At 39.0% G+C, this 16578-nt stretch overlaps 1 protein-coding gene across 1 annotated transcript; it reads right to left on the reverse strand.

The window, feature by feature from the left end:
* Positions 1–286: 286 nt before the first annotated feature.
* On the reverse strand, positions 287–8364 carry LOC137286950 (layilin-like). The gene is made up of 3 exons (XM_067818996.1): positions 8292–8364; positions 912–1088; positions 287–507 (listed from the first exon to the last, which is right to left on the reverse strand). Exons 1-3 carry the CDS (start codon positions 8362–8364, stop codon positions 287–289), a joined length of 471 nt encoding a protein of 156 aa, XP_067675097.1.
* Positions 8365–16578: the final 8214 nt, after the last annotated feature.

Consider the following 16578-nt stretch of genomic DNA (forward strand, 5'->3'; position numbering starts at 1 on the left):
CTGAATTAATATTTATCGTCACATCGGCAATATTTCAGCCATATCGTGACGAGATGATAGCCAACAACTGAATGTCGATCACCATACTGGGGACCATGGGGACGGATTTGACAGACGTCCTTGCAGGTATGTCTGTTGTTCATAGCCGCAATGTTCCATCTAAACCAGGCGAAAAAAATAGGAAATCAATTACTCTGCAATTTATGTCAAGTCATGATGAGTATGGCATTAAATCCTGTTTCGCCGAACTAGTTCTCAAACTGTTCACCTCCTTTACTTCGTCTTCTTAACAATCACCGTAAGGGTTGTTCAGGACGATTTGACATATACATCTCCTTTTATTTGAACAAGAATCTGTGTACCAGTTACTGGTTAGTCTGCTCATTACGACACAATATCCAGATTTGGGATGACCGTTGCTCCATGACCTGAAAGCGCCAAGGTTCTCACCTAGGTGCCATGTCCACACCGAAGACACTTTCTTCAAACCAATGTGGAGACCACCACCTGAAACATGAACCATCGCTTTAAGTGTTCTAGTTCTATAATAATTTTAAAAAGTCGTGTTTCAAGGAGTGTAATCGCAGAGCCACACCTATGTTTCTTTTTAATGTTTTAATATATTGCGCTACTTATGTTTTAAACTAAACAGTGTCGCATATTGTAGAGACCAGGTTGACATCAAACTAGATTTTTTTTAAATGCTGAAAAAATTGCAGAAATTCGCAGTTTGATAATTAGCAGCTACATATATGGAAAGACAGGCGATTTAGGACCATGAGTCAACATTTGCTGAGCAACTCTATAACAGCTGACACAAACATACGATGCACAGGCAACAAAGTAAATCGAAAGTGACCAACAATCACCGGGGAGTCACAATTGTCGTAGAAGTATTATAGCAAACTGACCAGCTTCCAACATAATATTTCGTATCAGGATGTTTTCTTTTGAATTCTTGATATTCACGAGTCTCCCGCCATCGTCCACACATGTCTGTCTCGCAACATTATTGCTAACTAAGGATGTGCACAGTCGGAGACATAATCCAGTAGGCTTGGAGTATGACCAATGAGAAGGACATCCATCTGAAATCAAAACTCGATATGAGGTCATTTTCTATTCTTTCCCCAATCACTTCCAATCTTTGGAGCAACAGGTTCATAGTCAATAACACGTTCCAATCCAGGCCATAGGCAGGAGCTTGGCTGTGTGCACAAATTAATTGGTAATTAATATACACGTTACATAAAAAGACATGTTGCTTGTGATAAGCACCCCTGCAACAGACAGAGCTCACTGTCTGTAAAATTGATACTTATGTGTCTGTCTGCCTGTCTGTTAATGGGAATATGGAATACACAACTTCAATCATTGACCACATACACTTTGAACTTAACGCGTCAGACTATACACCAGAATCAAAGACGTCTGAGTGTATTCGCAAATGAACCAGCCAATGAAAGTCTTTGGACTTCGGTTTGGTATCTCGGGTGCTTCGTTCTTAACGTAGTAAACCCAAATAAAAAAAATACTGCGCTTTTGATTTGTGATTAAATGCTTATAATTTTGTTTGTTTGTGTGTGTTTGTTTGTTTCATAATCAGCTATGTATATTATAGGTCATGAATAAATAAGTGTGCTTTATTATACTTATTGTATTGGTGGCATCTAAGCATGAACCGATTCATGTTGTTTTCATTGTATGTTGAAACATAAATATATGCATCCAATCACCCAATCAAATATCTGAAAAACAGCTCAGTTCCTTGGCCTTATATACGATGAACACGACACCTGGGATGTCTATCTTAACGACCTGATAATTACGTACACGAACGGGACAAACACCCTTTCCTAAATTGTAGAATCTAAATGAGGGGCCTCCAAGAAACCTCATTGTACCTATCACTAATTAGGTAAGTTCAAAACAGACTAATCTACTATACCCCAACGACTCCGTGTATAACATAACTAAAACACTAAGCTCTCACACCAGTCACACGACAATGAACCTCACGTACCATCACAGGAGTGAGTGAGTTAGGTCACATGGGCAATATGTAGGCCATATCGTGACCATAAGTCTTTATTTCGCCATAAATACAAGTAGATTATGAAAACCTGTCGACGAACACAGTAAAATCAACTATTAGTAATATATCAGAGTATCAAGAACTAAAACTAGCACTGTATGGAATCCGAGAAGGGACATTGTCGCGTTGTCGCATTGTCGCGTTGTCGCCCTCTCAAAAACAAGCACAATGAGGCAAAAATTAAGCAAAGCGCGACAATGCGACAACGCAGCATTTCGCCTGTTTGTCGCATTGTCGCGATGTCGCGTGTCGCGTTTCGAATAACATTTTCTATGTTCCTCCACAGTGCGACACGCGAATTGCGACACTTTTCAAGGTCAAAATATGTCGCGTTGTCGCATTGTCGCGTGTCGCGCTTTATTAAAATATTGACCATAGCATGCATTTAACAATTTGACTGAAACGCGACACGCGACAATGCGACAAAATGTATGTCGCATTGTCGCGTTGCCGCCCTTTTTGTTACCGGTGCTCATGTGTAGAAAGTCAATTAATCTACGCGTGCGCAGAAAATGTTATACTCTATTCCAGACTTCACTGGTCTTTTGTTACCTCCAATGGTTTTTAAACTGAAGTAGTGCTTGAAATGGCAATGGGCCTTCTCTTCTTGAACTTAATGCAAATCTTTCTTTATTGTTTTACATATTGCAAATGTATTTAGCCAGTCAAGTGTGTTCTAACAGCAAAACGAATTAGTAGCGCAACTATTCATTGTAATCATGGGGCACTGTACCCCTGTCATTCAAGGCGGGGCAAGTAGCTGAGCAGAGTTAGTCTCTTAGTCACACCAGATAGTTATTATCATACGTTCGAATCCCAGCACCATACACATTAATCACTTTGGAGATTTCGATGACAGGTTGTGATTACAGGTTGTGAGAAACTAAAATATTGTTAAAATTCAAGCCACATCGGCAATTTCATCAGGTGATGTCCTCGAATGGGTCACTATGCTCCATAATGTGACTCCTGACAGTTTCGTTTTGTTCGAGATCTGCCTCTGTTCAGCCAGCAGTGGATGGATACCAAGTAGAATGAGATATCGCTTAACCATCCGTTATCTCAATGACAGTTTTGGTAGACTTTGAACGTGATAATGGGAAAACGCCTTACAAATGGACTGTTAGCAGTAGGATATTAGAAACAATGACATCACTTGGTAGAGTTGCGTACACTTGTAGTGCCAGAAACCAGCTTTCCCTCCCTCACTCCTCTCACTCTTCTCGCCGCTCCACTCCACTCACCCAAGGTTTATTGGTATAAATAGCACGGTATTTCATTACAATGATGTATTGTGATGCCCGTTTTCATTTCTGTTTGAATCCTATATTATTAACCCTGCACATAGCCTGATTCACAATATGCCTCATAATTTTTTCATACGGATACTAGATCCAGCGATATACATGTACTTGTATCGTATCAAACCTACGGCTGTTATATCTAAAAAGATAAGAATATTCAGCAAAAGGGTCAGTCTGAATAGAGCCATTCCGTTAAGCAACGACACGCAACCACTCTAGACTTCACGACTAGATGTAGGTTCATTTATCATTGTTCTGATGTCGATCCCTGGCTATCTGAACCCTTTAAAAATATCGAAAATTAATCATGCTTGTCATATTTTTTTTTCACATTCCGCCCTAACTAATAAAAGTTTGATGAAATGTCGTATTCATGCATTGTCGCGCGTCGCGTTTTCTTAAAATATTGACTGCAGTATGTATTATAAGATATTAACTAAAACGCGACACGCGACACGCGACACGCGACAATGCGACAACGCGACATTTTGATGAAATGACGCATTGTCGCATTGTCGCGCGTCGCGTTTTGTTAAAATATTGACTACATTATGTATTATAAGATATTAACTAAAACGTAGTCTGTCGTACAGACCCTGAAGTAAATATATCCAAGAGAGACAAAGCAAATCTAGAAAATGTGGCAAGTCTAGATTTTCATAGCTTCAGGGTCTGTCTGTACCAATCTGCTGAATTCATAGCCAGTATATGGCTAGTAATTATCAGTTGATCTCTTGCTGTCACTGGTGTTTAGTATAAATTCATGGGAAGGCTCCCCTACAGTTCCCCCCATGGCCCCACACTTGGCTAAGACCTCGTGCCCTGTCCTCTCATCGCGAGGCAACATGTGTCGGGTTTTATTCAAGATTCCTGATCTTCCTTCCTGGAATACTGACATTCTGAGCGAGTCCATCAACTCACAATGTCATCGGTAGACTAAGAACTACTCTCTCAAATGAACATATTTTACTGGGAAAAGGTCATGGTAAAAAAATAAGAATAACACGATAATAAAATGGAGACTGAGACCTTCTTCACTTTCAGAAGCTAAGGGAATCTAGACTTGCCACATTTTCTAGACTTGCATGGGCTTTCTTGGATATATTTGCTTCAGCATCTGTACAACAGACTGTTGTTTTTTTATCTCAGTAGTTTTGTGACTTCAGTTCCACAGGACAGGTACAAATCGATGGCAGTCTTTTCAAAGGGTTTTGCAAGACGGCACAAAGTATTGTCGATATGAGTGGCCTCGTGAACATTTTCTACACGCTGTGTGTGTTGAACATTTTCTGTTAACTGTTACTTGTAAAACATTTCAATCAAAGACATGGATGGCTCTGTCTTACTACTTCCAATAAACAGTTTTCTCCTGTACCATGTGATTTCAATCAAACTGCCGTATATAATGCAGACAGAATATTTTGATTTGACAGAAAAATTATATTTGATATCTTTGTTTGCAGTTTTGGATACATCCAGTTTTCCAGCCATAGCATTAGTCTCAAGAGATGCTAACCCTGAGCTCTGTGTTTGCTACAGTTGATACTTCCCCAGAGCTGCCCACACCACACTGAGAGGGAGTAAGGGCCCGGCTGGGTAAGGTGATGTTGGGGGCAATAAAAAGTCCTGAAAATGAAGAAAGTCTCAGGACTCCATTTCATTATATTATTTTTTTTCCCTATGAACGTTTTTCAGTAAAATATGTTCATTTCAGAGACTAGTTGTTAGTCTAACTAAAACGCGACACGCGACAATGCGACATTTTGACGAAATGTGGCGTTGTCGCATTGTCGCGTGTCGCGTTTTAGTCATTAAGCTGCAATACATACATTGGTCAAAATTTTAACAAAGCGCGACGCGCGACGCGCGACAATGCGACATTTCGTGAAAATGTCGCGTTGCCGCATCGTCGCATGTCGCGTTTTAGTAAATATGGTATAATCCATACTGTGATCAATCTTTTAACAAAAAGCGACACGCGACAATGCGACAACGCGACATTTCGTGAAAATGTCGCGTTGCCGCATTGTCGCGTGTCGCGTTTTATTAGTTGCGGCGGAATCCAAAAACTATCACAAGCATGAATATTTTTATATGCTTTTTAAGAGCTGAGATACCCGTGATTCGAACTCAGAACAATGATAAATGAATTTCGATGTTGCCGTGTTATGGTGAGGGTTAAGGGTGCGTGGTTAATGGAATGCCGTATTTAAACTGTCCATTTTGCTGAAGAATATTATGATTCAGTAGGTGCATGTTTGAAACGATACAAGTACGTAAGTATCTCTTGATCAAGTATCCATATGAGAAAAGTATGAGATATATTGTGAATTATCTCATATGCAGGGTTAATAAGATAGGATTCAAATAGAACTAAAAACAGACATGACAACACATTATTGTATTGAAATACCTTGCTAATTTGCGAAGCTTCCCAAACCTTGAGAGAGTACAGCGGTGGAGGAGTGAGGAGTGGTGTGGAGCGAAGCGCAGAGGAGCGGGCTAGGGTGGAGTGGAGTAGAACGAAGCGCCGGAGGAGTGAAGGAGGAGGAGGGGAGAGGAGAGGTGTGGTGTGGAATGGAGAGGAGCGTCGCAGAGTAGGAGGGGGGGGGGGAGACTTGGTTTCTGGCACTTCAAGGGTAGGCAACACTACCAAGCTATTTCATCGTTTCTAATAAACCATCCCTCCAAAGGAAACGCATAGGCGATTTGTATTTTTACAACTCTTCTGTTGCCAGGCGTCTGAATGTTAGTCTGAGCAAGATATAATGACTTGCAGCTCGTTGCAGCCAAACAGATATAAGAAATCACCGCCCCTTTTCAGGCAGACCTAGAGTTACCACTGCAACTCAAATAGGTACATGCGGGTACTACAGTTGCGTGATGGTACTCCCACGGGTGAGAGCACAACAGCCAGGGCACCTGGGCTTCAGAGGATGTCAGGTCAAACTGTACAGAACAGGCTGAAAGAGATTCGTTTGAGAACCAGAAAACCCAACGTCAGGGTCGTGCTACGTCGTCATCAACGTCTTCGCTGTCTAGAAGTATATTATTTGTTTTATAGACATTACCTTCTTCTAAAGCACATGCACTCATTACTGATGTAAAATTCATGCACTAAAGTCTATTTATGGACGAGTTATACACGTTTGAAACTTTTCTCAACAGATTTCTCGTCTATGCGTTTATTTCTTGGGATAGTATATCACAATGATAACAGTCCATTTGTATGGCGTTTTCCCATTATCACGTTCAAAGCCGACCTAAACTGTCTTTGACGTGTCGGGTGGTTACGTGATATCTCATTCTACTTGGTATCCATCCACTGCTGGCTGAACAGAGGCAGATCTCGAACAAAGTCATCAGCGTCGGACAGGACTGTACCATGAAACTGTGTCAGGAGCCACATTATGGAACTTAGTGACCCATTCGAGGACATCACCTGATGTTTCTGCCGATGTGGCTTGAATTTTAACAATATTTCAGTTTCTCACAACCTGTTATCTGGATATCGGCGAAATGTTCAAAGTGATTAATGTGTATGGTGCTGGGATTCGAACTTATGATAATAGCTATCTGGTGTGACAAAGAGACATTAATCTGCACAGCAAATTGCCCCGCCTTGAATGACAAGGCAAACGTGTGCCCTGATTACAATGAAAAGTTGCGCAAATATTTGTCTTACTGCTAAAACACACTTCATTCACTAAATACATTTATATATAAAATAATTTTCAAACCAACAATGAAGATTTGCATTAAGTTCAAGAAAAGCAGCCCAACTACCATTTCAAGCACTACTTTACTTTAAAAACCATTGGAAGTATCAAAAGGACCATTGAAGTGTGAAAGACTTTCTACCCATGCCCATCGGTAATCGAAAAGGGCGACAACGCGACAACGCCACATTTCAATATGTCGCATTGTCGCGTGGCGGGTTTTAGTAAATGTTTAGGTTTTTTACACATCATAGGTAGGGCGACAATGCGACAGCGCGACATATTTTGACCTTGAAAAGTGTCGCTATTCGCGTGTCGCACTTTGGAGGAACAGAGAAAATGTTATTCGAAACGCGACACGCGACATCGCGACAATGCGACAATCAGGCGAAATGTCGCGTTGTCGCATTGTCGCGCTTTGCTTAATTTTTGCCTCATTTTGCTTGTTTTTGAGAGGGCGACAATGCGACAACGCGACAATGTCCCTTCTCGGATTCCATACATATGTCCCTAAAAGTGCATTTCCAATTTGGACGACACAGTATAAAAATGGGATGTAAATCGAATAACTGAAGGTAGATTACTATACTTGGGACCATTGGGACGTACATAACTTTTGATACTTGCATGGACCCTGGCTGCATTTACACCATCCCTTCAGTCATTGGTAACAGGAGACAAATCTAGCCATAACTTAAAAACACACATATTCTACGACTGAAAAGTGGCAAGTATAATTTACTTTAAATATGTTGGGACTTACCCTCTCAGGCGGACAGTCATTTAACTATACTTCAACCCCCTTTGAGGGTAAGCCACTAACAATCTCACTTACTAAAGTAAGCTACCAATAATAAAATATTTATCTATTTACTAACCATTTATCAAAATTTAATTAGTAATTCGATTTCTTTGAAAAATTCATTGACTAAATGATAATTAACATTATAAACGATCCTTCGCTCTTTTGACATTGAAATAGTTATCCCATTAACACAAGCACACTCTCCTTATCATACAGCACCAACGTCTAATCAACTGCTTGCAACAAAAATGTTTATTGGCAACGTCGAAACTCACCACACTGAACATAACCTAAACAACAGAGGTTATAGCCAGGCACCACCGTGTCTTAGGGTATCCATGCTTTGGTGTACATGTGTCAGTACCTACCATGCCTCCACTGATAACAGTTCACATTTGGCTTCGCTGTCAGCTGGTGTCCAGGAACCACTGTGTACAACATACTGCTTCTATAGCAATGGTTCGTGTCGTCGTTGTAGAATAAAGAGGCACAACCGGTTGAGTAAAAACACAGTCTAACACACTCAGTTAAAGTCTCAGCAGGAACTGCAGTAAGGTCAGGGTCAATGACGTTGGTTAACACCAATCCTATTGAAAGAGCCAGACTCATTGTATCTACAAAAGGAGAAACAACATCGCGAATTACGCATCGTTAACAGGGTCAAACATGAACATTTGAACATTTATGTTTGACGGAAATTTAAATGATGGACGTGCACATGGGTTTTCATTTAAACCGTCTGTCACACTATCAACAACTGGGTGGACATATAGTTAATGCTAGTATGTAAATCTGTCCAAATACACGTTAAATAAATATAATTTCATTATGTAATACTCGGACACTATGAAAATACGTGAACATTTGTCACAATGTTTATAGTATGCTGTTAAAAAGATGGGGAATAGTCAATACAAAGGTGTTACATCTATGAATATCCCGACATAAACAGTTTAACAGTGTCACCTGACTGAGATTTGTAAACGTCGGATTACCATGATGTTGTTAGATGATTGGCCAAAGAGATCTCCTGTCAAATCATTTAAACTCATTCGACTGAGTTCGCATCTCTTCTTAGGACAATCCTGGATTGAACAAGGTGTATCCCCAATCAAACGCCCAATGTCAAGTTGGCTTATACTGTCCGATTCTTTTTGCAACGTCGTTTGACGTAGTTGACGGATGTCCCAGAACTTCCTGGACTGAGTGGTGGTCATGGTTGGAGTAAGACGCTTGTGGTGGAGGTACACATTAACAGTCCGTGTGTTCTTGTATTTTCAGCATGGAATACAAGCAGATGGCCATGCGCAAATGGCACCACGTGTGCCTCCGCGATGTTGTCAAGACGGTAGTGATCAGTGGCACATGTGTGATTAAAATGTGAATGTGTTATGAAAACCACACTGATCCGACATAACACCATGACTGGTGGAAACACTTGTTAAACACTCTGTGTGTTCATGCAATGTCACCCTGAACACATAGCGACGTCCATGTCGGCGGGCATGTCGGATGTACAATGACACTACCGTGAATAATATGCATGTGTGTTCTACCAGCCATTGTGATCCCATCCCATACCACTATTGAACCACTACCTAAGACCGTTCTATCCACTGTTATCGGCCTGAAAACACCCAGTCCGTCTAGTCCACACCCATTTGCGTCAAGGAAGTCCACGTACACATTGACTCATCTAAAAACATGGCTCTTACGGGACGAAGATTGGTCCAACGCTGCAGTTTATGAAGTAGATGCTCGAAATTCACAACTCGTTGAGGTTGGAGTAATCATTTTCTAAATCCATATTCAAATTGAAGCAACAAAACCCTTCCCACATTCGTAAGTAATCTCTGCTAAAAGTAGGGCTGATTTTACACATGTGACTATATTATGAGTAGATGTATGTTTCAGTAGTATAACAGCTATATGACGTTGTCTGGAAGCGGCAATCCAGTGACTGTCACCCTGATGTTGTTCTTGGTGTGTTTGCTCGAAATTCATAACTCGTTGTGAAAAGAATAAATTTGTTCTAAATACGCATAAATATCAAGCGAAAAAAGTATATCCTGTTTATTTAAATAGTTTACTCAGTGTGCTGGTAAAACAGAGACATTATCTTAAAAGAATTAATAGAGAGAAGAGATAGCTGGATTGACGAATGACAACGATGGGAGGATGATTAGGTATAAAACAAACCCTTACCTGTTGTGTGCCACAGACGTATTTGAACTACTGCTCTGCGTCAGAATGAATAACACTCAGTTAACGTCTGATGGAACATTCGACTTCGACTTGACTGGGATGACAATGCGTGCACCGTGTTCCAAAGAATTCAATGTAAATTATTTACAGTGAGTCAGTCCTATCATAGAAGGTATCAGTTATCCGTATTCAGAAACCGTTACTTATTTTTATGGAAATGTGGTTCGTGTCTTTCGGCCCTTTTCCATCCTCTTGGGAAATATGTCTGGGCTAGTTTGTATTGTGCTCGCAGGTGTTCTGCTGGGAGAATACTCGAATGTCGGCTTGTGTACATTTGGCGCGAAAGGAGTGCTGTGTTGTCTTGGACTTGTGGACCAAACGGTCTCAGAAGATATCATTTTACAACTGACTGTAAGTCGATATATTTAAACACGCAAACCTCTGAAAAAGTCTACTTCTACAGTTGTTATCTATCTACTCAAGGCATATAACTGTATTGATTGTACGATGTGCCCACAATTACCGCAGCTAACACAGAATGGGCAATGTTTAATGCCCTCCGTTTACAGAACTGCCGAGTGCTGTGTGAGATTGTACCGTAGACATACTTTATGGTTTGATGTGAAATGAGGATTGGATTAACGCTGTTAGTTACATGACCAATCTTTAAACCATCAATAACGTTTTATCTATGGGCGTTGTCATAAAGACTGCTGGAGTGCTCGCTTTTGCTGACGAGGTGGTTCAACGTGCTGCATCTGAAAATGACTTGAACTTATTCTTAGATTGTCTCAAACACTGGTGTGGACGTAAGTCGATGAATGTCACATGAGACCGGCACATGATATTATAGAGATAACAGAGATTTTTACTACCTTCAATTTCTCTTAACACAGCACCTTGTCTTCTTCAATCGTATGGCGCAAATGATGTAAGCATCTGCCACATAAATCCATCAGCTCATAATGCAAAAGCATAAATTGGAAACCAATTGAAAACAACAAATCCAAATCTGGAGCTGAAACAAATAAAAAGAATCAAAGAGTTAGGACTACGAGCGGGCCCTGTGACCAGGTCCAAAAGTCTGGATCACTCGAAGACATGGGTATGTATGACCACTACCATGGTAGGACACATAGCTTGTCACCCTCGAGAAGGTAATGGGTCGATCTCCTGTTCATCCCTAAAATGTGAATGACTTACATCATTTAGTCGAAGATGTTGAAATGGTTAGCATTGTGCTTACATCAGAGATATCTAAACCAACCGGATGATTTTGAATTACGGCAATAATAATGTCATGAACAGCTCTGTTGTGCGTAAAACAAATCTCTAGGCCGTTGCAGTAAGACTTACTTTACATGTTGCGTTTACTCTGTGCTCTTTGTACATTCCGCTTTCATCATCTGCTCAGCGAGCTGATCCTCTAACTCTGTACGATAAACTCCATATAAACAAAGTGTATAATCATGGGTAATTTAAACCGGCAAAATTTCTACTGGGGTAGTACTAATACAAATACCAAAGGTAAATACTGGAGGATTTCATTTCTAATAATGATTTATGCTTCCAAAATAACACTTCAGATACTTTTGATCAGTCCATGATGACCGTAATGAAAGTGACCAGTACTAAAACCTGTGAACCCATCTGCTGTTCCTCCATCCTCAAGATCGAATTTTTAAAATGGAATTTTGAAACTCTCTGAACTGTGAAACGTAAACCAGAACTTTATATTAATTTTCATGATTCTATAAAATGCTTTTCCGATGAACTGAACTGCATATCTGATGAGTGTATTCCAAAAGCTTCTGATATTCCTAACGTCTGAAATCGATGGTTTCATTTGGAATGCAAACGGGTTCGCAAGGCATTGAAAAAGACTGAGCATCGTTTCAGTCTCCATCCTATAGTTGAACATAACTTGTGCAAATTAGAAATGTTACACACTGAATCACGACGTACGTTTGAAACAAATTAAAATGCCCCTCTTGACAAAACTATATAATTATCTAAATCATTCAAATACACCTATTACTAAGGCGTGGAATAGGATCCAGAGAATCAAGAATGAGGGCTCCAGACCTAACATTCAACATCTTAGCGACGGAAACCAGCTATTAACTAACAGATCTGATATTTCTAACAAATCTGGTGAAATACTCTTCTGCTAACAAATTATGTACCTAACCGACAGAAGTTTCAGAAGAGCAAGAAAGGAAATAAATTTACATTAGATAATGGAGAAGCTTACAATGGGATATTTTTCATTCCTGAGCTTCATAGTGATCTTAACCAGGTCCATGATACTGTTACAGGAGTTGATGACATTAATTAATTAAGTTAATTGTGACTTTATAAATATTAAAGTGCCGATATGGCTGAAATACAGACTAGAATATTGAAATAACTCATGCTCAAGACATACTTTGCAAATAAACTCAGTGGTCGTTACACAGATCCTTAAGTCCGTAGTAAAAGACATACTTGGCACGTCCAGGGTAGAATAGGCCTTCAGCAACCCATACTTGCCATAAAAGGCGACTATGCTTGTCCTAAGAGGCGACTAACGGGATCGGGTTGTCAGGCTCGCTGACTTGGTTGACACATGTCATCTGTTCCCAAGTGCGCTGAATCATGCTCATGTTGGTGAACACTGGATTGTCTGGCCTAGACTCGATTATTTACAGACCATATAGCTGAAATATTGCTGAGTGCGGCGTAAATCTAAACTCACTTATTCAGGTGGACAGTATAAAGCCTAAAGGCGTTTGCAAAATACGTTTAAACATATATGTTGAATTAAAATAAGGACAATTATCATAACTGCAGTTTACTTATTTTCAACAGCTCTAACATGTGCACTGATCAGTTTTGCTTTGGCCCCACATCACACCTTGCACGTTCAGACTTTCCAAGATTAAGTCAATTATCTGGTCATCTCATAAATGCGATACCGGTCAATAAGCGATCAAAACGTAATAAGGCAAAATAAAAGGTTTTTATGAAGGTGGGGCATAGTTGTAGAGCAATAGGGAACACTCACCTCGCGGATTATATCCATGTTTATCCATGTCAAGCGAGAAATTAGCGAGAATCGAAGTTTATCGAAGTATCCAATATGGCGGGTGAATTACCTTGTTCCTATAGCAGTATAGGGGCATACTCTATGCATCGATTGCCTGTGATCTTGTATGCCTTATCTTTATGATATTACGTGATTTGCATTTGTATTTTAAGGCACATTTACCATACATTATGTTAGATGATTTGGCCCTGGCCAGCTAGCGAAATACATTCTGTTACGAGTGTGTATTTTCTGTATATTTCTGTTATTAATTAAGTAATAACCATAGATTATGTTAGATGATTTGGCCCTGGCCAGCTAGCGAAATACATTCTGTTACGAGTGTGTATTTTCTGTATATTTTTGTTATTAATTAAGTAATAATTATTATTGGGTCACATTTCGTGTTTTGAATAATATATACTAATGGAAACATTTAAGGGAACACATGAAATAGATGTGACTTTTAATCTTTGAAACAGTTAGGGAAAAGTTCATACAGATGAAAATTCTTATGTCAAGTGATGAAAATCAATATCGGGTGTGTACCCCATATCTCTGCAGAACTGCTTGGCATCGTCGTGGCATGCTGCGAATGAGTGTACGGATGGTACCAATCGGAATTCTACGCCATTCTTCCTGGAGAGCCACGACAAGTTCATCCAAATTGTTAGGTTTATTAACATGGTGGAAATGCACAATATTTTATAAAGATTCTATGACAGAATATTTTATTGAAATATCGAAATGCTACACGTTCCACATCTTCAATCTGCCAAGGGTCACAATGATAACGAAGGTCCAAGACGAATATCTTGTAAGTGTCAACAGATTGAGATAGGCTAATCCAATTTATCGTGTACTTCTCACGTGGTCACACTGATATCGAATGTCCAAGACCAATATCTTGTATGTGTCAGCAGATGCATCATGTCTTTCGCTTATCAACGCCGTTGTCGTCAAATACGTTATGAAAATCTTTATGTAATTCTGACAGATAGAGTAACTTAACTTCGCAGTAGGTAGTCGAATTAGGCAATAGGATTTAGATACAACAACTTATCAGCAATATTATCAGTAAACCCGATTAGCTATGACAACTGGGAAAGGGTATAAAACAGGGACGACCACAGTCACAAATCATCCTGTGACTGTGGCGTAATAAACCCCTTGTTTATTCACTCAGGTAAGACCCTTTACTTTCTTCTACCTTGGCAAATCGTTACCATTAATGTTCAATGTTTTCTGTAATACATTTTTGCTATCATGACCACATGTTAAGATCCTTGGCAAGGTCGTTATGTTTAGGTGGAACGTGGTCGTTGATATATTTTAGACTGTATTACTCTCTATTGCTCTGTTCAGGAGCGGTACCCTAGGTACCCTAGTGGTTAGAGCGTTTGTTCGTCACGCTGAAGGCCCGGGTTCGATTCCCCACGTGGGCACAATGTGTTAAACCATTTCTGGTGTCCCAAGCTATTGCTGAAATATTGTTAAAAGCGCTGTAAAACCCAACTCGCTCCCTGTATTGCTGTTCATGTTTTGTCTATTTGATAATAGTGGTTTCGTGGCTGTCGTTGAGCGTGTCGTGTATTGTTTCAGTTAATGTTTTATGAGTGAATATCTTCCCGTGTTAAATGATACTGGTGTAATGTATAGAGTGGGTTCGACACTGTGTATTTCATTATATACTGCGTAATATTGTTTTGGATATGCTAGTATTATAAGATGTATGAACGAAATTGGGCTGATGTTATGTGTTAGAAAATGTATCTTGATTTATGTAGTATGTGTCGTGTACATCGACGTATGATGATTATGTACTTTGTATATCGGCCTATAATGATAATGTATTTTGACAACTGATTACCGTGTCAATATGTTCTAATAATTATTTGTACCCTATACTATTGTGACTAATTATGTAAAGATCATCCTGTGACTGTGGCGTAATAAAAAACAAGGAGTTACATACTACATAAATCAAGATACATTTTCTTATACATAATCATCATACGTCGATGTACACGACACATACTACATAAATCAAGATACATTTTCTTATACATAATCATCATACGTCGATGTACACGACACATACTACATAAATCAAGATACATTTTCTTATACATAACCATCATACGTCGATGTACACGACACATACTACATAAATCAAGATACATTTTCATATACATAATCATCATACGTCGATGTACACGACACATACTACATAAATCAAGATACATTTTCTTATACATAATCATCGTACGTCGATATACACGACACATACTACATAAATCAAGATACATTTTCTTATACATAATCATCGTACGTCGATGTACACGACACATACTACATAAATCAAGATACATTTTCTTATACATAATCATCATACGTCGATGTACACGACACATACTACATAAATCAAGATACATTTTCTTATACATAATCATCATACGTCGATGTACACGACACATACTACATAAATCAAGATACATTTTCTTATACATAATCATCATACGTCGATGTACACGACACATACTACATAAATCAAGATACATTTTCTTATACATAACCATCATACGTCGATGTACACGACACATACTACATAAATCAAGATACATTTTCTTATACATAATCATCATACGTCGATGTACACGACACATACTACATAAATCAAGATACATTTTCTTATACATAACCATCATACGTCGATGTACACGACACATACTACATAAATCAAGATACATTTTCTTATACATAACCATCATACGTCGATGTACACGACACATACTACATAAATCAAGATACATTTTCTTATACATAATCATCATACGTCGATGTACACGACACATACTACATAAATCAAGATACATTTTCTTATACATAACCATCATACGTCGATGTACACGACACATACTACATAAATCAAGATACATTTTCTTATACATAATCATCATACGTCGATGTACACGACACATACTACATAAATCAAGATACATTTTCTTATACATAATCATCGTACGTCGATCTACACGACACATACTACATAAATCAAGATACATTTTCTTATACATAATCATCGTACGTCGATGTACACGACACATACTACATAAATCAAGATACATTTTCTTATACATAATCATCATACGTCGATGTACACGACACACACTACATAAATCAAGATACATTTTCTTATACATAATCATCATACGTCGATGTACACGACACATACTACATAAATCAAGATACATTTTCTTATACATAATCATCATACGTCGATGTACACGACACATACTACATAAATCAAGATACATTTTCTTATACATAATCATCATACGTCGATGTACACGACACATACTACATAAATCAAGATACATTTT

Source organism: Haliotis asinina, chromosome 6, assembly GCF_037392515.1.
Source record: "Haliotis asinina isolate JCU_RB_2024 chromosome 6, JCU_Hal_asi_v2, whole genome shotgun sequence".
Taxonomy (NCBI): domain Eukaryota; kingdom Metazoa; phylum Mollusca; class Gastropoda; order Lepetellida; family Haliotidae; genus Haliotis; species Haliotis asinina.

What these genes read in the sequence shown, in the direction of transcription:
- LOC137286950 (XM_067818996.1), bottom strand. Translation starts at nt 8,364, where the DNA reads ATGTTGTACACAGTGGTTCCTGGACACCAGCTGACAGCGAAGCCAAAT. An exon ending in CTGTTATCAGTGGAGGCATG is followed by an intron (nt 1,089 to 8,291) that starts GTAGGTACTGAC and finishes TTTTGATTTCAG; the next exon opens with ATGGATGTCCTTCTCATTGG. An exon ending in AAATATTATGTTGGAAGCTG is followed by an intron (nt 508 to 911) that starts GTCAGTTTGCTA and finishes TTCATGTTTCAG; the next exon opens with GTGGTGGTCTCCACATTGGT.